The sequence below is a fragment of the Sorex fumeus genome, unplaced genomic scaffold (genome assembly GCF_029834395.1).
Source record: "Sorex fumeus unplaced genomic scaffold, SorFum_2.1 ptg000003l, whole genome shotgun sequence".
Classification (NCBI taxonomy): Eukaryota; Metazoa; Chordata; class Mammalia; order Eulipotyphla; family Soricidae; genus Sorex; species Sorex fumeus.
The window spans coordinates 48,383,323-48,407,130 of record NW_026606060.1 but is presented as its reverse complement, the minus strand read 5'-3'; the positions used below and the strand labels follow the sequence as shown (position 1 = coordinate 48,407,130).

Sequence of the window (23,808 nt, the reverse complement as noted above, 5' to 3'; positions counted from 1 at the left end):
TGTTGGTGATTCTGCAACCTTTTGTTAGATAAGACAGGTAAAATGCCTCGCGGCATAGCTCCTGGCACATAATTGGTGTATAGTTCATTACTTTCTACTTTGCACTCACCCTTCTTCATTTTTAGCTTGTTTACTTCCTCTTATTGGCTTTCTTATGAAGCAGAGATTGCAGGATAAGAAATTTCCAATCAAATAAAATGTTTAAGAACATTGGCAGCTGCTTAAAATCTATGAGCGAGCATGTATTTATGTATACAGAAATTGATTCTTCTCAAGAAGATGTATTAAATTAAGTTTTGATAGGGTGTTAGAGAAATGATATGAAAAAACTGTCATCAGCATTAATTTACTGCATCCTACCTGCATGCAGAAACTTGCCACTATGGCTCACTATGTGGTTAATTGCACTATCAATCACTCCTTTTCACCATGTCTATTTCACATTTAACTTTGAAACTAGAGTAGCAGGGGTGCCATTCATTTCTACTCTCCACTGGATCTAGAGGATACCCAATCAGCACATTTGGATGGTCAACAATTATCCTTTTTTAATTTTTTATAACTTCTGAGTTTGAAAATTTCCCCTAAAATAGTAAAAAAGTTCCTGTCTGTTTTATTTATGTATTATTTTAAAAATTGAGACAATATTTTTTTCTTTTTTTTTTTTTTTTGCTTTTTGGGTCACACCTGGCGATGCTCAGGGGTTACTCCTGGCTTTGCACTCAGGAATCACTCCTGGCGGTGCTCGGAGGACCATATGGGATGCTGGGAATCGAACCTGGGTTGGCCGCGTGCAAGGCAAATGCCCTACCCGCTGTGCTATTGCTCCAGCACCAAGAGACAATATTAATTTTTAATTGTGGCAACATCAGGGTACAAATCTCATAACCTCTTCAAAGTACATTACCACATTATACCCACCAAGGAAATACCAATATCCCTCCACTAAAGTCCATGGCAGTCTCCCCAGTTTAGTCTCCCTTCTTCTCTAGTCGCCTGTGTATCTTAATAATGATAAGACACATCATCTCTATTTCATTCCATGAACTCATAAAATGTAGGTAATGACTTTCCTCTTACCTAGAATCAAAGGAAATGGGAGGGCTGGGAAGACAGCTCAATGGCAGGAGTGCATCCTTGACATTCAGGAGCCTCAATTCCATTCCTGGCACCACCATATGTACCCCCTTAGCACTGGGTGGAGTAGCCCCTGAGCAATGATAGTTGTGACCCCCTGTAGGATAACACTCTTCTGTCCTTCCTCAGGTAGCTTAGGTTTGTCAGGTCACACCCATCTAAGAACACTGAACTTGTATTGTAAGCAATATCCTTTCTGTGTGGACACAGGAAGACAGTCAATATTATGCTTTGTAACTTGGGAGTTGATTGACTCCGAATAATATTTACTCCTGGACATCTGATTTCTTGACTCAGTTGCCCTTAGTTCCTAGCACCCCAAAAGCAGGGTCCCGACGAGGGACTAAATGGACCCAGGGCAAGCAGTGAGCTACCCTGGCATCGAAATGGGCCAGGCCAAAGAGCCACGATACTCAACTATAAGTTGAGGGCATGATCATGGACAAATGCTGTCATGATCCAAAAGTAAGTAACGATGAGACTAGGACCCTGCTGGAGCTAGGAAGATTAACCTGGCCTGAGGACTGCGAAATGTATAGTGAGATGTTCTCAGGAAGAACCAAACTAAATTTATATCTCTTACTGTGCTCATACAGAATGACATTGCTAGAAATATTAGAAGTAGATTTATTACAACTATTTAAGTAGATTACTAACTGAGGGAAGAACACACCCTCGTTGGGATCCCACCCTTGGGTGGATCTCCTAGTAATCTGAAGTAATCTCTGTAGATGAGATTTTATCCTTGAGTTAATCTCCTGGAGGAGTGGTCTTACCTCTCTTTGTTGATTCGTCAGTATTCAACCCACCTTTATGTCACCGCCTTATGTGACTGCTATATAAACTAAGACGTAAGCTCGGAAAAGGGGTCAGAAGTGAGAGAGCTCGGGCTCCAGAGATCCAGAGTCAGAGCCAGAAGGAGAGAGCTTCCAAGATGGGCCCAGGAGAGAAGGAGGCAGAGAAAGACAGGAGTGAAGAGGATTGGAATAAACTACTATTGATATAGACCGGCCTGGCCCCCGTTTTTTCTTCCGTCTGCCCTTGGCCAACAGCCGTTCCAATCCAGGCCACACACAGTGGCTCAAGAGCACCGAACACAGGTGGTGAAACAGTGCCGTCCAGTGAGCCCGTGAACATACAACCTTCGGAGTGATAAGATTTTACAACCCCCAAATAAAAACAAAAATGAAAACCAAAAAAAAAAAAAATAAATAAAAATAAAAGAAAAGAAAATGGGAAAAAAACAGTAATAAGCATGTTGAAATATTCCACAGATTCTGAGTTGGATCTTTAAAACACGTTCTTTCTCAGGCCAGAGAGATACTACAGCAAGTTGGGTTCTTACTTTTCACGCAACTAACCTGGATTTGATCCCCAGTGCCCACATGGTCCCTTAAGCCCCACCAGGAGTAAGCTCAGTCACCTCTGAGTGTAGCACAAAAACAAACAAAAGCCTCATTCTTTCTCTAAATATCCACAAGGTTTATGCAGTATTTACATTACTGGGTAAATAAGGGAACTGGGGTTCAGAGAAAAGTACCTCGCTCAATCTTATCCTGTAGAAAATCCTGAAGTCAAGATTTGATCCCTAATTCCCCATACCTATGCTCATCTCAGGTCACTTTGCCACAGGCCTTGGACTCACTTGACACTGCCCCACCTGTGTGAGGTCCCTTTAACAAAAGAAAAAGAGACTCACTTACAACTCTCGTATTGTAGGCACTCGGTTCATTCCCTCGCCACCAACTTACCACGTTCAGCAGCATAATGATACAGAAGTTGATGCACACGGCAGTCCCTGTCGTCGCAACCTGAGAGTTATTTCTGATTAACGCCCACTTGAAGGCAGCAAAAGTGCTGACAGTCACCACCCGGTAAATGACGATCCCGAACACAGCAGCAATCACCACGCAGATCTGGCAGGAAGGCAGAGAGACCCAGTGAGCACCTGGGTGCGAAGTTCCTGGAAGAAGATTTCCACCACTGTGGGAAATCCTCTGAGGAGACAGGAGGCCAAGGGATGGTGGCACCATCTCAGGAACCAGTGTGATTCTACTCTTCGTTGTGAGTGTTGGTTTTGCTCTTGGCGGTTAGTACTGGATTTGTTTTTCAAACTGAAAATCCACTGTGCGTGAAAGTTGATTAGCTCTAAGCTAAGCAATGGTGCTTTACGAAGCAGCATACTGCGCTGATGACTGATTAGATGAATTTTATTATGGAAATCTAATCCAACACCCTTTGTGTAAAATTTGTTTCCTTTCAGTCTTATGATAAAGGTTTCTATGGTGGCCAGTGAGACTATTTTAACCTTCCTTCAGGCACTGCAGACCACCTTCTCCTACTATCTCAAATGGGGCAGGCATCCTTAATTTCCAGCACCATCTGCGTGGTCTAATATGTTAATCCATTCATTCCTTTGCCATATACATGAACCCAGGCACACACACAATTTGCTAAGACCTACTCATCCTTCACATCTCAGCTCAAGCACTGCCTCATAATGAAAGCTATTTAGGATCCCTGGAGTGATAGCACAGTGCGTTTGCCTTACAAACGGCCAACATGGTCGACTAGAGTTCGATTCCTCCGCCCCTCTCAGAGAGCCCGGCAAGCTACTAAAAGTATCTCGCCCACACGGCAGAGCCTGGCAAGCTACCCGTGAGGTATTCGATATGCCAAAAACAGTAACAGCAAGTCTCATGATGGAGACGTTACTGGGCCCGCTCAAGCAAATCGATGAACAACGGGAGGACCGTGACCGTACATATGATATGTAAGTACGCTGCTATGATATGTATCTCTCCTCTTCTTACAGCATGCCACTTATCATTTCTAGTAATTCATCAGAGTATTGGTTTCTCACTTAGAAGTTCCATCAGGATAGGCATGATGTCTGTTTTTCCTTGCCAGGGATCCTGCTGACCCTTAGCACAAATATAGGTGTTTAAAGGGTACTTAGTTATGGGTTACTTATAAACCAATAATATGATAGTGAATAATTTCTAATCATTATTAGTATTTAGATATTTATGTAGACTGAGAACAGGCACCTTTCTCTGAAATATTTGTGGTATCTGAAAAAAAAGTGCCATATCTTCTATTTCTATGAAATAAAGGGAATCTGAGACTCTGGTGAATTTTAACCCCAGAGACTTTGATAGAGAGAGGTGAAATCTACATTGCATTTTGCACTGGAGAGGTGATATGGTGGAAGAGATAGGGCATGGCCTGATGTCAGATGTCAGCCTTGGGTCTGGAATGATAGTACAGCAGGTAGGGCATTTGCCTTGCATGCAGCCAACCTGGGTTTGATTCCCAGCATTCCATATGGTTCCCCAAGCACAACCAGGAGTAATTCCTGAGTGCAGAGCCAGGAGTGACCCCTGAGCATTGCCAGGTGTGACCCAAAAGTAAAAAAAAGTCGGCCTCAAGTTCTGGCAGTTCCTACCTAGCAGTGTGCTGTTGGGCAAAAAGCTCATCCTTCTCATGCTTTCTACCTCTTATCTCCAGGTTCCTGATATGGAGGGTAGGGAAAGCTTGATCATGTCCAGGGCTCTTGTGTGAAACCAAAGCCAGAATTCTTTCCTGACTTACAGGATGGAATCTATGGCAGGGCATGGATGTGAGCAGAGCTGAGCTGAAGGGATTCTGGGCATCATTTCCTTTCCAAGGTTTGCCATTGACTGAAGCAGGTATACTTGTCTGGATTGGCTGTAGTCTTATCCTCCTAATCTAGGACAAATATGTGTACATATATGTCATTTCTAATAAGTCAATATATACGTATATTAACATATTTTCTATATGAAAAGAGGAAAGGAGGATCCTAACCATCCTTTACTGTCTAACACATTTCAGATAATTTGCATGTATTTGGCTCAATAAGTAATAGGAAAGGTTAAAGTTAGTGATGAAATGATGTCTTTATTTTTCTTGAGGTGAGTGGAGATTCCCAGGGTATCAAGGACACTCCTGAGATACTTGGCTTTGGTATGGGGGCCTGAGAGTTTGGTGCAAGGGCCCAGGAGTTCTGGGGGCCAAGAGGGCTACACTTGGCTATATTGGGCAGAAGGGAGAAGTGTAGTCAAGAGAAGCCTGAGATCGATCCCTGGGTCTCATGCATGCAAGCCAAGTGCTCCAGCCTTGTGAGCTGTCTCCCCTGCCCTGAAACAACAGCTCATGAGGAAAAAAACACCCAGCTTTCAGTGAATGTTTTTCAAACTGACGTAGCCATTTGTGAGTCTGGTACTTAATTTCAGAGATTTATACTTCACATTTTACTTTTAAAACAGTAGTAAAAATCAGAAGTCACTGCCTATGGTAAAGGTGAGCATGGTTTCAGACAATATACATTTGGTTTTATATGTCTATTTGCATATTACATGGTAGGTCATGATAAAAATTTTATTTCCTATATAGATATAGTGAAAAAAGGTGAGAAAAAATACTGCTGGAGTTTCTCCCTCATATTTTGAGTACATCATGGGGAGGAGAGAAGCAAGTGGAATTAACAGTATATTGGTACAGAGGCTCTGAGAGTGAGGAAGTCTTCTGGGTGACCTTTAAATGCTTAGCATCTGTCATTCCACTGGAACACAGCAATCCCATCCCTGATGACCTAGAGCTGTGCTGAGGATTAAATTACAAAACATACAAGCATGATTTTGAAGAACTAGGCAAATGCATGATATGATTCTTCTTGCTACCATGCTATAAATCTATACTTTATAAAACAAATAAGAGCATTTAAAAAAATGATTCACACCATAAAAAATATTCCTGATGCAGAAACGATGAGTCTGCTGCATTTATCTGTAAATGCTTGATACGGTTCTGGCTTTCCTGAAATGGGATTCATCCGCTCTTTCTTGGAATACTTGGCTTCAAATTGGGGCCGTATTTCTTCCTAAAGAAAGACAAACACATTTTGTATGTACTGGCGAGGTACCGGGACTATAAGAAAAAATATGTATTTTGCTAAAAAAAATATTTTGCTCCATGTGCCCTCATTAAGTGTTGTGATCTTATTAAAGCATGCTTAAAGACAGAAACTGAGAATGAGGAAAGAAACCTCCTGTTCAATCTCTCATGGCTTGAAACAACTAGTCAGTTTTTAGTTTCATTATCAGAAAAAGAAGGTTACCAGAACAAATAAATCTTCTGAAGAGTTGAATGTCTGGAACCTATTTTGTGACTGATAATGGAAATATATTCTTAGTTTTATCCTACAATTTTCTTTTATATTTTCTAAGGTAGGCTGTTAAAACCATGGTGATGCTACTTTGTAAAACACACCCTGATAGGAGTCATTAACTTTTAACCCGTGTATTTTAAATGGATTTTCAATTGGTCTTAAAAACATGGTATTTTTGCAATGCAACTGAAATAAAAGCTCTTCTAATTCTAAATAAAGCTGAGATTTTATTTTATCCTCATGTCCCATGCAAGGGGAGTGCAAGATAATTATGGGATTAGGAAAAGATAATCAACTAAAGGGGGTGCTCAAGTGGATCAGCTTAATTAAGTAAATATTCTTTTTGAGCTTCATGGGAGAAGACAGAAAATAAGGGAAAGCTCTGGTGAAATGGAGATGAGTTAGAAATGTTTGAGACTCGAGGATAGAGATCTGAACAGAAGTGAAGAAGGAGTAATAAAGATGAAGAATGGCCAGGGCTTGGCAGAGCAGAACTGGGGATGCAGGGACAGTGTAGTGGGGTTCTGAGGCAGGGTCAGTCCAATCCCAGATTTCATCCATAGTAAGCCATAAGGAGCTCTACTTGTTTTAGGCATTCATTTGTTTTCAAGGGGCTTCTATTTATTTTAGCATCTACTTATTAAGACTTGTGGATATAAACAGAACAGACCTAGAAATGTTTGCTTCTTTGGAAAAACTTAGAAACTTATCTAGCTAAAAATCATCAATAGTAACTGTGGTAATCCCCCAGGGACATGGGCCGATCATCGTGGACATAAAGCTGCATTCTTAGAGACAAAGGGCTGAACGGTGTCACCTACTTAAATTTGCATGTTGAATTATTAGGGATCTAATAATAAAGTTTGCAGATAGAGTATTGAGGTAATTAAGTTAGAATGATGGCACTAGAGCAGCTCCTAATCTGAAGTAACTGGTGTCCTTCTAAGAAGAGAATATTTAAATAGACACATGTAGAAAAGGCATAATATAAGGGTACCAGAGAGGGTGGCTGTATTAAAGTCAAGGTAGAGTCCTGGATCAGCTCTTTCCTCATGTCCCCCGAAAGAGAACAATCCTGCCAATACTTTACTCTCAAACTCCTACTCACAGAACTGTGAATCAATACATTTCCATGGTTGAAGGAACCCAGGGGTACTTGGCGTGATTCTTTCCTGCGGTATTTTGCTCTGGTAGCTGAGAAAACTAATACCCCGGGTTACTGCTGAAGAAGGCACGAAGCTTACAAGTCTGGGTATATCCATGTATCCATGTACTGTGTGGAGAGCCACAGAGATTCATTTCAACAGCAAACGCCAATCCGACAGAGAGTTGGAATTATATAAGGTTACTGAGGGAGGCCCCTGGGCAAAGGTGTGCAATGGTAGTTCGGTGATACAAACCAATCAATAGGAGCTGAGGCAGGAGGCTCCATAGCTGTAAGGGATATGTCTGCTCTCAGGGGACCAGTCTCGGGCTCACCAGCAGTGCCAGGGGTGACTTTTAGACTAGGTTGTTCCAAGTACCTTAATTACCAGATACAATCAGTGAAAGGGGGAAATTTAATCATGCCTCTTCCTTAGAGCCAAAAATAAAAAGTCCAAAGGTGAAGTAATGTGACCAAGAGATATGAAGAATTGCAGAGTGGCAATTCAGATTCCCAGGAAGAACCTTTGCCACCTACTGAGAAGGTGTGCTCCTGAAGACTGGACGGGAAATAGCACTTGACTCCACCCACAAGAGATCCTAAAGGCAGATCCCCTGCTATGTTAAGCTCTGCCAGCTCCGGGCAGTTTTGTCATCTAAAGAAGATCATTATCTGGAGTCTCCTTACACAAGCATGAGAAAACTCTTAGTAAAGAACAAGAATTCACAAAGTTTAGCACATCAAAGTAACATACAACTTACAACATTTCTTACTTAATAAAGATTTATGAGACTCTTCAAAAAATGGAAAATTCTAGTCTCATCTCTAAATCTAAAACCTAGATGGATTCATGAGTAAGAGAAAAAAGGGAACCATTATGAAGTGGTATAAAAGGAAACCAAAAACAGAAACAAACCAACTCTCTCAAAATGACCTTCACAGTCTAAGCCTACCAAAAGGCTAAAATTCACAATGCTCAGAGTCCTAGAAGAGTTCTCTCCGAACATATAAAATATGTGTGTGACCGGTCACTGCTGTTGTGTTAGAATTATGTGCATGAGAAATCATCATTAATGGTACTATAAATCATAGAATCTCAATTAAAAATGTGCACGAGTGCTCAATTAAAAATGGAGCAATAGCACAGTGGGTAGGGTGTTTGCCTTGCACATGACTGACCCAGGTTCGATTCCCAGCTTCCCATATGGTACCCTGAGCACCGCCAGGAGTAATTCCTGAGTGCATGAACCAGGAGTAAGCCCTGTGCATTGCCGGGTTGAACCCAAAAGAAAAAAATGTGTAATAGGGCCTGAGAGATAGTACATGGATTAAGGTAATTGCCTTGTATGCTACCAGTCTGAGCTGACTCCCCAGTACTGCCTAGGGTCCTCAGCCCCGCCAGGGGTGATCCCTGAACACAGTGTCTGGACTAAACGCTGAGCTCTGTTGGGTATGGCTCCAAAACAAAACCAGCAACCCTCCTCAAAAAAAAAAACCCTAAAAACAAAAACAACAACAAAAATCTGCTTGTGTCTCTTGAGAGAAAGACTCATTAATACCAATGTCACATTCTACGTGACTAGCTTATCTGATAGTGGCTCAGAAAGGACCTGGGGAAATGGAACTGAGGAGAGATAAGACCTCATGGTCCAGAGGAAGAGCTCTGGGTTGACTTACAAGGAAAGGCAGTGTCTGATGGGGCCCATGGTTACGAAGCCCAGCATGGGGACTTAACACTTCTGACAGGAAGGTGTAAGATGAAAGTAAGCAGGAGGAGAAGACTTGGGTGAGGAGGCAGTACAGGATACTGGGACAGGAGGGGTAAAGGAAGTGAGGGGATGAGAAGGTGCTAAGAAAATGCCTCCTGAGCAACTGAGTAAACCCTTCCTTGTCGGTTTTATCCATTGCTGACCTTGCATATGACTGCATCTACCAAGAAGGCTGCAAGGGGGTTAGTTTCTTCTCAGCATTTACTGCTCCTGGTAATATTTCTGATCCTGTGCATCTATGTGCACAGTTCAGAGGCCTGAAAAGTTCACTGAACTCTGTCTTTGGAGTAGTCCTCTTAGGAGGTTTCTTTTTCTGTGTCCACAGTTGTAAAACTAATCACCCCACCACTTCCTTCTGCTGAAAATGGATACTCTTAGGAAAATGAAACAACTCTTTATTACCCATTCTTCAGTTTCCTCCTCCACTTACAAGCTAAATGTTTTCCTTAGTCATGCAACTATGCAAACTTATTCTGCTAAGAAATCAAAAATTTTTTATTTAAAAATATATATGCATATCTAGTATTATATGTATCCTGCTATTACCTTACTGCTTGAAATTTCCTGCCAAGATAGGTAGAAAATGCTTTATGGGAACTCCTGACATCTATCACAGACCAGAGGGTGATGACTCAAAGGGGCTGTACACTGCCTGGTGAAGTGAGTCTTCATCAAGGTCTCAGGTAAGTGATACAAACCTCCTCTTCTTCCCAGTCTATCAAATCCCAGTCATAGGCAATGACGGCTCGCCGTCTTTTCCAGAATTCCAGGAACACTGTTGCTGGAACAAGCAGAGAAAGCAAAGACAGTTTCAAATAAAACAGCACTGTTCACTGTGCCACTGAGTAATGAAGCATGAAGGCTATCTGTGTGCACATCCCTGAATTTCTGTTGAATTCACTTAACGATGACTATTTTCTGAGAATTACTAGGCGTGTGTCAACCATAATGCAAAACTAGAGATTTCACTTAGAATGAAATTAAGTTGATTTGCAAATCAAAACAAGAAGGAGCCTATTAGAATGACAAAGCTCCTGGGATATAAGAATACAGAAAACTGGGTTACCAATTATCTTTCTAATTGAAGAACAGTTAATGTATTTTTCTTTTTCTGTCCCTTCCTTTCTTATTGATATAACATTGGCATACAAGAATAAGTATTTATATGTTTTAGGGTACAATGTTTTTATACTATATTCACCACCAAAATGCCAATATTTATTTAAGTCAAGGGAAAGGGAATCAGAAAAATAAGACTCAGATATAAATTGAAAAAATAAAATTGATCACACTGGCAAGAAACCTTATAAATAAGCCTTATAAGTAAGGTTTGTGGAAGGGCTTTCACTCAACAATCAGTCCTTATGCAGCATAGGAGAATTCATACTGGAAAGAAGCCTTACGTATGTCAGGAGTATGTGTGAGAAGACCTCTCACTCATCATCAGTGTCGAATGTACATAGGAGAACTCATTCAGTAGAGAAGTCTTTTCTGTGTCAGGAGTGTGGGAAGGCCTTTCTCACATCCTCACATCTTACTCTACATAGGAGTTTTCACACTGGTGAGAAAAATCTTTATAAATGTAAGGGATATGGAAAGGCCTTTGGTCATTTCTCAGTCCTGGAAAACCATATGAATACTCATACTGGAAAGAGCCTTTTGTATGTCAGGAGTGTGGGAAGGCCTTTAGCTTATCATCACATCTTACTGTACATAGGAGAATTCATACTGGAGCAAAACCTTATAAATGTAAGGTTTGTGGAAAGGCCTTCACTACACAGTCAGCCCTGACTGAGCAACACTTGATCACTTGATCACTTGGCATCCCATTACTCATTGATTTGCTAGAGTGGGCACCAGTAACATCTCTGTCCCTGTTACGTGCTAGTGTAGCCCAATGGTGTCTGCTCATTCTAGGAACACGAACTGATGGCTCAGGGTCTTGACGAAGAAATCTGACCATCTCATAGGTGAGCAGTCGTGCAATCTTTTGACATCCCATGGAATCCATTCAGTAATGGCTCTAGTCCAGTGGTCGTCTCCAAATCTCATTACGTGTCCAGCCCATCTAATTTTTGGACACCTTGGCAAACGAGACAGCATCCCTGATTCTTGACCGTTGGAACTCCAGATTCTTTCTCTCATTTGAGTGAAGCATGAAACCCTAAGCATAGATCTTCCGATTCCTCTTTGGGAGACCCGAATAGCATTCTCATCCTGCTTTTGTAGGGCTCAGGTCTCTGAGGCATATGTTAATGCAGGAAGAACAGTGGAATCGAAGAGATGTGCCTGGAGCCGGAGATTCTTCATCCTCTTAGCTATTTCTTCGACGCTCTTGAAGGCTTTCCAAGCCGCTCTCTTCCTCCTGTGCAACTCAGTGCCAGGTTATTCATCACGATGACTTCTCGACCTAGGTACACAAAACTGCTGCATTCAGAGATGTTCGTTCCATTAAGAGCAAATGGAATGCCAGGAATGTGACTGTTTCTCATAAACATTGTCTTCATAAATTCAGCTGTAGTCCAACTTTTCCACACTCAAAGTTGGCCAGCATTTGTGCCACTTGGCTGATGTTTGGTGTTATTAGGATGATGTCAACAGCAAAGCGGAGGTGGTGTAGTTGCCAACTGTCGATCTTCACTCCCATTCCTTCCCATTCCAGTTGTTGCAAGACGTTCTCGAGGGTGGCACTGAAGAGTTTTGGTGAAATGGTATCACCCTGCCGAACCCCTGTCTTGATGTCAATGATCACCTCCCTGTAGAATGGTGAGATCCTGGTAGTGAATTCGCAATACATCTCAAGGAGAATCCTGATGTATTGAGTTTGAGTGCCCTGTTTGGCTAGGGCCTCTATGACTGCTTCAGGCTCAAAAGAATCAAAGGCCTTCTTTAAATCAATGAACGTTAGACAGAGTGGCATCTTGAACTCCCGAGAAACCTCAATGAGCTTGGTTATTATGTGGATATGGTCGATTGTGCTGAATTCTTCTCAGAAACAGGCTTTCTTGCATGGTTGTCCTTCATCTAGTGTTCTGCCAATCCTATTCAGGATGACTCGAATGAACAGCTTGTAGATGACAGACAACAGGCAGATCGGGCGATAGTTGTCAATGTCATGGATGTCTCCCTTCTTGAACAGTAGAACGGTCCTGCTGGTTTTCCATTGGGACAGAACCTTGCATGCAGACAAGTAGCGAGTGAAGAGCTGAGCCAGTGTATTGATGAGTACTGATGGCAGGTTCTTCAGGTGTTCAGGTCTGACCTTGTCTGGGCCGGGTGCTGTTCACTTCTTTACCGATGAAATGGCGTGTCAGATTTTGGAAGGGAGAACATTGGGAATGACATATCCATCCTGCGGAATTTGGTATGTGGGCAGGTGGACATGGCTATTGAAGAGATCCGAGTAGAAGTCATGGATAATCTTCTCCATTGCCCTTCTGGAATATGTGATAGATCCATCAGGATGTCAGACGACAGTCATCTTGGTCTTGTAGTTGGCGAAGGACAGGTGGGCATTGCAAATGCTTTTCCCAGCTTCTGCTGCATCAACCAGCACTGCTGCTCTTCTCTCTTTGAAGTCTTCCTTTATCATTTCTCTGCACTACTTTGCGAGCTCTGACTTTCGCTTGCAGTTGTCTGAGGCTTGCACCAAGCCATGTTGGCAAATGAGCTCGAATGTTTTCTTGAAGACAAGCGTTCTTCGCACAATCATGGAGGTGCTGAACCAGTCAATCGTATTTCTTGTCAATGTTGTCAATGATGGCATCTTCTCATGTTGCCACAATAGTGTCAAAGAGCTCCCAGTTGGTGGTCATTCTGGGAGTTCTCTTCTTAAACTTTGCAGCCCTTTCTCCCCGCTCTGTGAAGTAGAATTTTGCACGAATGAGATGGTGGTCCGATCCCATTTCAAATTTTGGGACAACAGAGACATCGATCAGGCAAGATCATCGCTTGAATATGATGTGGATGGTTCCACAACGAAATTGACTGAGCATATGAGAACTCATTCGGGAGAGAAGCCTTATATGTGTCAGGAATGTGGGAAGGCCTTTAGCACATTGTCAGTGCTCATTGTACATAGGAGAATTCATTCGGGGGAGAAACCCTTTGCATGTCAAAAATGTGGGAAGGCCTTTAGCAAATCCTCAGTACTTAATATTCATAGGAGAATTCACACTTGAGACAAACCATATAAATGTAAGGATTGTGGGACGGCCTTCAACAGCACCGTCAGCAGTTTCATACTGAAAAGAAATTTAATGTGTGAAATGTGGAAGGCGTATTATCATTCCTCAAGTCTTTGTAGTCATAGGAACATTCATAGTGGAGAGAAGCCTTATGTTTGTAAGAAATGTGGGAAGGTCTTCATCTTCAAGAACTCAGGCCTTAGTAAGCATACGAAAATACAAAGTGGTGAGAACTCTCAATAGAGTGCACAATGGGAAGGCCTTTGTGTTCCCCTGAAGCCTTAGGAAACATAGTAATATTCATACTGGGTGACTCCATCCTTTAATAATAATCCCAAATTCAGAAATAACCCCCTTCAAAAATAAAGCTTTGCTTGGACAAGGTTTATTGGGTGTTGCAAAAGAGCAATCAAGCATGTGACAAGTTTTTGGTGACATCAGCACTATGAGGGAAAGGTAGTTGCTCCTTTGCTGGCGCGGATGTGGCGAGAAAGGGACACTCCTTCACTGTTGGTGGGAATGCCGACTGGTTCAGCCCTTTTGGAAAACAGTATGGACGTTCCTCAAAAAATTAGAAATTGAGCTCCCATTTGACCCAGCGATACCACTCCTGGGACTATATCCCAGAGAGGCAAAAATGTGTAGCCGAAGTGACATCTGCACTTGTTTGTTCATTGCAGCACTCTTTACAGTAGCCAGAAACTGGAAGAAACCTGAGTGCCCAAGAACAGATGACTGGTTAAAGAAACTTTGGTACATCTACACAATGGAGTACTATGTAGCTGTTAGAAAAGATGAAGTCATGAAATTTACATACAAGTGGTACAATATGGAAAGTATCATGCTAAGCGAAATGAGTCAGAAAGAGAGGGATAGACATAGAAAGACTGCATTCATCTGGGGGATATAGAGTAACAAAATATGAGATTAATACCCAAGAATAGCTGAGATCAACACCAGGAGGATTACTCCATAGCCTAGAGGCCAGCCGGGTATTCTAGGTGAGGGGACAGTTCAGATAGAGAAGGGAGCACTAAATGGAGGGTGTTTGGAGGATCCTCCCAGGAGGGGAGATGCAGGTTGAAAGTAGACTGGATTGAACATGTTTGCCACTCAATGCCTCTTTTGCTGATCACAACACCCAAAAGGAGAGATAGAACAAAGGGGAATGCCCTGCCACGGTGGCAGGGGGGCGATGGGGGGGATGGGGGGAGGGATATTATCCTGGTGGTGGAAGATGGGCACTGGTGGAGGGATGGGTGTTTGAGCATGGTGTGACCGAGATTCAAGCACAAAAATTTGTAAATCTGCATCTGTACCTCATGGTGTTTCACTAATAAAAAATAAAATAAAATAAAATAAAAAGGTAGTTGCTGATAATTATACTTGCCTTGGCATAGTAATGATTACTATTCCCTACACCACTGTCCCAGCATTTGAACTTGACGTGTATGTTAACTTGTATATAACTGGTCTTGATCATGGAATACAAGAGGAAATTGATTAAAAAGGAACTAAGTAAATGGGTACAAAAACCACTCCTCAAAAAATTTAAAAAAAATAAAAAATAAAAAAATAAAATAAAATCTATATAATGACAAGTTTTTTAGTCTTTTATTTTTGCCTAAATCCCTTAAAACATATTACATTATGTAAATTTACTGTTTTATTAAAGGGACTATTTTATTTCATTTTATAAAGGAGTGCCTTCCCCCCACTCCATCCTGTGGCTGTAGAAACCATCTTTATGCTGTCACTTTGAGGAATGTATACATAAATTCTGCTTAGTGCCTTTTCCAGAAAACAGTATGGAAATTTTTCAAATATTAAAAATAGGTCCGTCTTATAACCCAACAATTCCACTCCTGGGCACTTATCCAAAGAGCACAAACACACAATTCTTCCCCATTCTCTGTGTGTGTATATGTGTGTGTGTGTGTGTGTGTGTGTGTGTGTGTTAATTGAGTCACTGAGTCATCTTGAGATACACAGTTACAAAGTTTTTCCATGAGTGAATTTCAGTCATACTTGCACCCATGACCACTGAGATTTCTCTCTCTGGTCTTTATATACCATGACATTTTTTATATTTCAAGACACAGTTAGATTCTATTTACTAGACTTTATTGCAGTTAAATAATACCATAACTGGCTGTGATCAATGGAAAGGAAATGGAAGGGATAGATTGATGGGAGTGAAAAATTAAGATGTAGGTTTCCTTTCCCTCAACTTTTGTCCCTTTTCTGGGTGAATCGTAAAGACTATGAACCCAGAATAGAATGAATTCACAAGGCAGGAGGAATTTGGGTACCTGAAAAATTATGGATTAGGCTTCCTATCTGTCTCATTGGGTTTTATAAGGCTATTCTAATAAAATATCAAGGTTTCGTGTTTTTAGTGTCACGGTGGATAACTTCACTTATCCTAGTTGATGGAGGCTTTTCTGAAATGTATAGGTATTGTTAACATTATAAAATAGGAAGAAAAAAATCCAAAGAATTACTCTTTCATCATCTCACTGAGGCATTTTGAGTGTGACTCTGGGAAATTCTCTATGGCTGCATATCTGAGGAAACACAGCAGAGCTGAAATGGCACATCATTTATTTAGAGTCTATATAGTAAAAGTTTACCACACATATGGTGTGGTGCTTTATTTCTTCAAGTCTGTAAAGATTAGTATAAAATGAGTGAAGAATCTTAAGAAGATTCACAATGCAATAGTTATGTGCAAAGAATCCTAATAAAGAAAGGCTAATGAATGACAGAACCGGGACATAGAGCAATATTTGTCTTTCTCTCCCATCTCTCCTCTAAAAACATCAGAATCCTATTCTCTCACATCTCTAGAGATTGGAGTAATAAATCATAATGTCAGCATGGCTGGTTCCTCGTGAACCAAGGTTGTAAGAGAATTTTCCACGTCTCTCTCTTAACTCCTGGTTTATGTAAGCAAGTGCTTGGCATTTCTTGGTTTGGAGAAGCACTGCTCCAAGCTATGATTCTATCTTTACTTTAAGTGTCTGTATTTCTGTTTTCTCTTTTTACAAGTATCCCAGTCATACTGGTAACTGGTACATCTCATTTTCACTTGATTACCTCTCCAAAGACCAGATTTCCAAGTGTAGTTGCTGTCACAGGTACTAAGAACTATATATTTAGGGGAAGATAATTCAGCTCTCAACATGGCTATCTGGTTAGCACAACGAATAGGAGTATAGAGAACAACTGGATTTGAGATGGGAGGTTATGTAGGCAGGAAGACTAGATATTCTTTGTCTTTTTTGACTATTCTCATTTCAAGAGAACATAGGGCACCCAGATTAGAATGTGCCTAGAAACAAAAAAATAAAATTTTCTATAGTCTAACTTCCATATAGTTATTAAAATACAAGGACTCATTTATTTGCAAGAAATAATGAAAGAATGGAGCTATGGCTAGCAATAAAACTGGCAGTGTATAAGGAAGAAAAGGGTGATTGTTTTCTGTTTTAAAAAATTAGACCACCTGAGGCTGGAGCGATAGCACAGCAGGTAGGGCATTTGTCTTGCACGTGATGGCTGACCCAGGTTTGATTCCCAGCATCCCATATGGTCCCCCGAGCACCACCAGGAGTAATTCCTGAGTGCAGAGCCAGGAATAACCCCTGTGCATCACCGGGTGTAACCCAAAAAGTCCAAAAAACAAACAAACAAATAAAAAACAAAAATTAGACCACTGTGATTTACAAAGTTATTCGTAGTTGGTGGGATATAAATGAATAGTATGAGTGTCATATACAAGTATGAAATACTTGTAATAATACAAGTGTGTGCTGGAGCGATAGCATAGCAGTAGGGTGTTTGCCTTGCAAGCAGCCAGCCCAGCCGATTTGAGTTCGATTCCTCTGCCCCTCTCAGAGAGCCTGGCAAGCTATCGAGAATAGTATGAAAAGCAGAAAAAAAAAATCTTGGTCCATTTTTCCTACTCATTTAAAAATTATTAATTACATCTGATGTGCTAAAATTTTTGCTGGATGGTCAGATTTTCATGCTCAAACAATAGATGACGATTAATTTGGCTTTCCAAGTGTCCTAACATGGGATGTACATTCTTCACATAATTATGATAAAATAATACTCCTACCATAAACCTGTATCCTCATACTTTGGAATGTGCATTGGTGTGCAAAAGGCAAATCTGTTACTCCAAATCAAACTAGTTTTGAGACTCTGAAAGCATTTCTGAACTAATAGACATGAGGAAATATCATGGGTAAAGAAAATTCCTCCAAGGAATCATAATTTTCTAAGGCTCTGTTCAAAAGCTTGCCTCCCTCCTATGAAAAGTCATCAAACTGTAGCACTCTAATGCATTTCACTTTCACCCATAAGTATTAATTGCAACATACAAGAAATAACTACCATCAGTTTTGTAGAAGAGACAAATGCAGGAATGTGATCACTTGCAAAAAAAGAAAGATAAAAGGAGTCAACCCCTTCTTTTCTTAGCAAAGTATCTCAGCTCTTTTCTTAGAGGAAATAGGCTACATTTCAGGCAGCAGAATCAAAATATAAATCAGTGAGGCCACATAGATTAGAGTACTGAGGGTGAACTGGCAATCATTTGTGAGGCAGAATGCAAGAGAAGAGAGAAATTAATTGAAAGGAAACTCCATACAAGCAATGAAGTCCTTTCCATCTTGATATTTATGGAATAGAAGTATATAAAGCTATTTGGTGGTAGCTAAAAAACTCTAGAGCTCATACAGGGCATAAGGTATTTCAAAATTTTATTAATCATAATAGAGAGATACTTTAATTCAGAGTTATTATAAGAGATATAGTAGAAGTCTAGATCTCATAATAAGCTAAAAATAACCTCAAAGGCTCAAAGAGGTAAACTAGTTTGCATCTTTGAAGAAAGCCCAAAATTAAGACACAATAAGAACTGAAGGTTGATACTTTCCAGCTTTTAATAAAAGCTATCAGTTATGTAAATAAGTCAGAAAGTAAAGCCTTTAAATAAGATAAAATCAGATCAATTTGGAATTATTTGAGTTTTCAAAACTGACAGAAACAATACAACAGGGGCTAGAGCAATACTACAGTGGGTAGGGTGTTGCTTTGCACTCGGAAAATCTGGGTTCAATACTCAGCATCCAATGTTTTCTTGAGCACTTCCAGGAGTTATCCCTGAGCACAGAGCCAGGAGTAAGCCTGAGAACTGCAGGAAATGTCTTTAAAATAAACAAACAAAAAACAAAAGGAGAGAAAAGAAAGAAATGATAGAACAAAGATGACGAAACAACTATCATAATTATCAAGACTGCAAATGAAAATTTGAGCACAACTAGAGTGATAATAGAAAAAAAAGACTTAATTTAGATGTATGATAAAAATACAAGTATGAAAAGTAAAATAGACTGAGGAAAAATAACATAAACTAAGATTTTTTGGAAGAAAATGTCAGTGAACAAGAAGACAAATTAAAAAAATACAAAAAAGAAACACAGAAAACACCAAAACATAAATTTTGAATAAAGGATAAGTGACTTTTAGGTGTGGCATAATGTAACTCTGATTGGAAACCTTGATAATATGATTCTGGAAATCTCTGAAATTTGATGCAAATTATATATCTCTTGATCCAAGACATTCAAAGAATCTCAGATATAAGAAGCAATGAAAATAAGCACCAAATAGCACATATCAATTAAGTATTGAAAACGGTAAAAAGATTTAAAACATGTAGAAGAAAAATAAATGAGAGGGCAGAGAGATAATTCTGAGGAAGCACCTGCCGTGCCTGTGGGTGACCTGAGTTTAGTCCTGACACTTCTTTGGTTCCCTAAGCACTAAAAGGAATGACCTCTGAACACAGAGACAGGGGTAAACCCTGAGCACCATCAGGTATGGGCAAAACAAAGGAAAAAAGAAAAAAAAAGAAAATTTCATGACAACAACAGAAGATGAACTATACTTTAAAAATAGTCTTATGTGGTGAAAAGGGAGGGCCATTGGGGTTCCTGGGGGAGGGAGGTGGGCACACTAGTAAAAGGTATGGCATTGGAACCATATGCCTGAGAAACCATTATTAATAGTATTGAAACCACAGAACATGAACCAATCAAAAAAGAATGAAAAAACAAGTCTTATGGAAGGGGCTGAGGTTATGGTTCAAGGAGTAAGGCACAGGCCTTGCATGTGTGAGTCGCTGGGTTTGATCCCTGACACTTCACGTACCAGAAGCAGTGCCAGGTATGGCCCCACCAAAAATTCTTAAGCCACAAGTGAAATAACAGTTTACTGGTTGGAAACAGAAGGAATGCACATGCAATCAATACTTAAACAACCACCATATGAAGAAAATTCAGAGATATGCCTAATAAGGGCTGGAGCGATAGCACAGTGGTAGGGCGTCTGCCTTGGGCGCAGCCAGCCCGGCCGAGCTGGGTTCGATTCCTCCACCCCTTCGGAGAGCCTGGCAAGCTACCGAGAGTATCTCGCCCACACGGCAAAGCCTGGCAAGCTACCTGGGACGTATTCAATATGCCAAACACAGTAACAAGTCTCATAATGGAGATGTTACTGGGCCTGCTCGAGCAAATCGATGAGCAAAACGAGAGGACAGTGATACCTAATAAATCAACGGGGTAGCTAAAGCAAAATTATGAGAGGCGATTAATCCAAAAAGAGAGAGGAAAAGAGAGGGGAACATAGTGAAGAGCCAGGGAATTTTAGAGGGCAGTTAAAAAAGATGATAGACATAAACCAAATGGATTTGAATGTATATAGTACACACATTTTAATGGCAGCCTATGGTGTTATATTAAAAAAAGTGCAATTCTAATCTGCCTATAAAAATGTAGGCTCTTTAACAAAAAAGGCAGAAATAGGTTGAATGTAAAAGAAAGAAAAAAGATAAACCACGCAAACATAAATAAAGTAAGATTGCAATGGCAATACAAATATTAAGCAAAGTATATACACTTGAGAACAAGAAAATAGTACCAGAAATGAAGTCAGTCATAGAGGAAACTGAAGACAAATTAGAAAATACTTTAAACTGAACAAAAACAAAAGATACATTTTAATGCTGTAGGAATGGTCTCATTCTCCTTCTGAGTCTATCATTGCTGATAAAGTGAAGATTATCCTAGAAATTCATGGTGATTATAATATTTAAAAGTGAATAAAATGAATTTCTAACATCAATTATAGATCCATAAAGTAACACCAAATAAATTGAAATTACAAAAACAATATATTAAACTATCAAATCATATTAAATGTATATGTGTGGCTTAAAAATTAAATTTAAATAAGTAAATTTAATTTTTCACAAAAATTTGTAAAATAAGTACATTGATAATGACACAGAATTTCAGAAATTACATAGTAAATGGAAAACTGTTATAATTTGATTACACTTATGGCAAATCAATAGACATAAAATAGACAAATTGGTTTTTATAAATGCTTTGAGACCTACTCTCATCTTATAGCAAATAATTATAACAAATATTATAGTGCCTTACTAATTAATATCATCCTGGCTGAATAATGAGATATTCATACACTCCAGAGGAAGAGCGTGGTATAGTGGACACACCTTGGAATGGCTCTGGATCAGACCAGACTTGGCTTAGTAGTTGGCAATCTCGAGCCAATCACATAACTACTCTGAGTGGCAATACTCTCATTTATTAGAAGGGGATTGTAATCCCTTTCTGTGAGGTCTGAGAAACTGATACAGTGACCAGGGCATTTAGTAAACATATATATTTCTTGCTTTAAAAAAAAAACGCAATCACTGATTTTAGTTGGACATGTAGATGTAAGAATAGAATTATCATAAGTACATAGAAACAAGATTACTAAATCTTTATTTTCTATAAGATTTATTCACAAATGACTGGTAGGACCATCTATAGATTCTTTAAATTCACATTTACATAACCACAATCTTGTGACTTTGGTTGGAGAGTTCTAAGGATCTTGATTTCTTTGTTCACTGGGAAAATTTTTACTTTTTGGCAACACTGAAATAAAGGAGGAACAGGGAAAACAAAGAAAACAAATGAAGATCAAAGACACAAAAATCTGCTTGATAGGCATCCACCAACATTGAGTTCCCAAATGACTTTTTTTTTAACCTATAGAGGGAAGTTGATTTAGTCCATGATTCTTCTATGTTTTGAATCTTTCTGAACAACACTGAGTATCGGGATGGGAAACAAGAAAAGCACTAGACTGGGGTTCAAGCTCGGGGCCAATAGCTCACGTACACTTCACAGGTTTCCAGAAGTGCCTGCTATCACAGGCACATGAGCATGAAGAGAAGCAGCAGAGATCTGGCAAAAGTTCTAAACAGCCACAAAGGCCTCCTCCAGCTGCTCACACTGGTTCCCAAGGACCCTTGTGACCATCCCTGGTGAATGTACAAAGCATAAGGCAACACATCAAACAAATCCAGCCCACCCCTCCAGAGATCATGTAAACCATTTACAGCTGTTCTCACTATCTCTTTAGGTAGCTACCTCCCCCACCCCATCCCATATAAAGTGCATTTGTTTTGTTCAGCGATGTGAATTGTCAATCATGAAGGATGATCCTGAAACCATTAAGCTGAGTCTATTTGAATGAACATGATTTTACAGAGCATTGCATTGCAGAGAGAATAAGTGAGAGATAGAGAGAGAGAGAGAGACTCCCAAGGGCTAGTATATGCTTTGGTGATGGGAGGCCCGGGATCTAGTCCTGGCACTTCATGGTCTCCTGCATACAGCCAGAAATGACAATAAGCACTGCTGGGTGTGGCTCTCAAAGACAAAAGTTGGAGTAGGTCTCAAAGCAAAGACACAAAGCCAAGTAGGTAAGCCAAACAAGGCTAAGGTCTAGTGGAATGAATCGTTTTTATCTTAAAGTTCAGATCTCCAAGACACAAGGAAACTGTTTCTATCCCTATCAGTACAGTGTAGGAGCTAAGACTGCCCAGTTTAATGGTTAGATTCTGCCATTCTCTAGTTACTGCCTCAGTTTCCTCATCTGTCAGATGAAGCTATATTTTCTTCAAAGATTGCTATAAACTGAGAAAAGATGAAATCATGCCATTCACTGCAATGTGGACAGAACTGAAGGGCACCATGTTTAAGCAAAATAAGCCAGAGGGAGAACAAAGATCAAATGATCTCATTCATCTGAGGAATAAAATGAAAGAAAACCAGGGGGTTGGAGAATAGCACAGCGAGTAGGGAGATTGCCTTGCACGTGGCCGACCTAAGTTCAATTCCCAGCATCCCATATGGTCCCCTGAGCACCGCCAGGGGTAATTCCTGAGTGAAGAACCAGGAGTAACCCCTGTGCATCGCCGGGTGTGACCCAAAAAGAAAAAAAAAAGAAAGCCAGGGGACAGACACTATTGAACAATGATAAACCTATAGCCTTAGATTACAAAGCCAATTATAAAAACAGGGATAGGGAGAGACAAGAGGGAATAAGGGTTAGATAAGAGATAATATAAGAAAAGTGATGGAAAAGAAATAAAGGACAGTTGGTGGAGGGTCACAGGCACTCTGCTGGGATAGGGTGCTATACCTTTAACATTATTATAATCATACAACATAAACTCAATAAAAATAGATAATATAAACAGCCACAACCATGCTGAGACCACTCTCTACACGTATAAAGGTACAGGTAGAGGAACAAAGGCATGCGGGTTCTGGGGCTGAGATCTCCAAGCCTGCTCGGATTGGGGCTGAATATCCTCCACCCGGATCCTCGATCTTCCAGTAGGCAGGGGTCACACCCACCACTGGCCCTCTGGCGCTGTATAATCCCGTCAACGGCCAAGACACAGAGACTATAAAACCCAGCTCCCAGAAGCGTGTGGCTGCAAATGCGGCCGTGCAACATCTTATTATCTTATTCTTACTTTGGACAACCTGGCAGGCTACCCAATGTAAACTGCCCACACGGCAGAGTCTGGCAAACTCCCCGTGGTGTACCCAATATGCCAAATACTGGTAACAATGATGGGTCTCATTCTCCTAACCCTGAAAGAGCCCTGAATATGGCACTTTTTAAAATCTCAGAGCTAGGACGAAGGAGACATTACTGGTGCCTGTTCGAGACAATTGACGAACAACAGGATGAATTTTATTTATTTATTTATTATAAGCTGACATGATACTGCTCAATGTTAGGACAGTGTTCAGCACTAAACAAGCCCTCAATAAGTGGGGCTATTATAATTATTACTATGACTTTTGTTATTATTGGCCAATCTATATTTCTGTAAAAGGCAGGGCCCTATCCACAAACACCTGTAAATTATTCTTTTTCTTAAGCTAACACATTTACTGGGAACACAACAAGATTCAAGCAGTTAGT

General features: G+C 40.3%; 1 protein-coding gene across 4 annotated transcripts in view; it reads right to left on the bottom strand.

The window, feature by feature from the left end:
- Positions 1 to 23,808, bottom strand: part of ANO4 (anoctamin 4) — a 448,648-nt gene that overhangs the window by 46,568 nt on the left and 378,272 nt on the right. For all 4 annotated transcript variants that reach the window (XM_056116873.1, XM_056116883.1, XM_056116889.1 and 1 more), the window contains 3 exons: positions 9,943 to 10,025; positions 5,903 to 6,043; positions 2,889 to 3,053 (listed from right to left, as the gene is read on the bottom strand). In XM_056116873.1, coding sequence (XP_055972848.1) covers positions 2,889 to 3,053; positions 5,903 to 6,043; positions 9,943 to 10,025 — 389 coding nt within the window. The remainder of the gene's footprint in view (positions 1 to 2,888; positions 3,054 to 5,902; positions 6,044 to 9,942; positions 10,026 to 23,808) is intronic.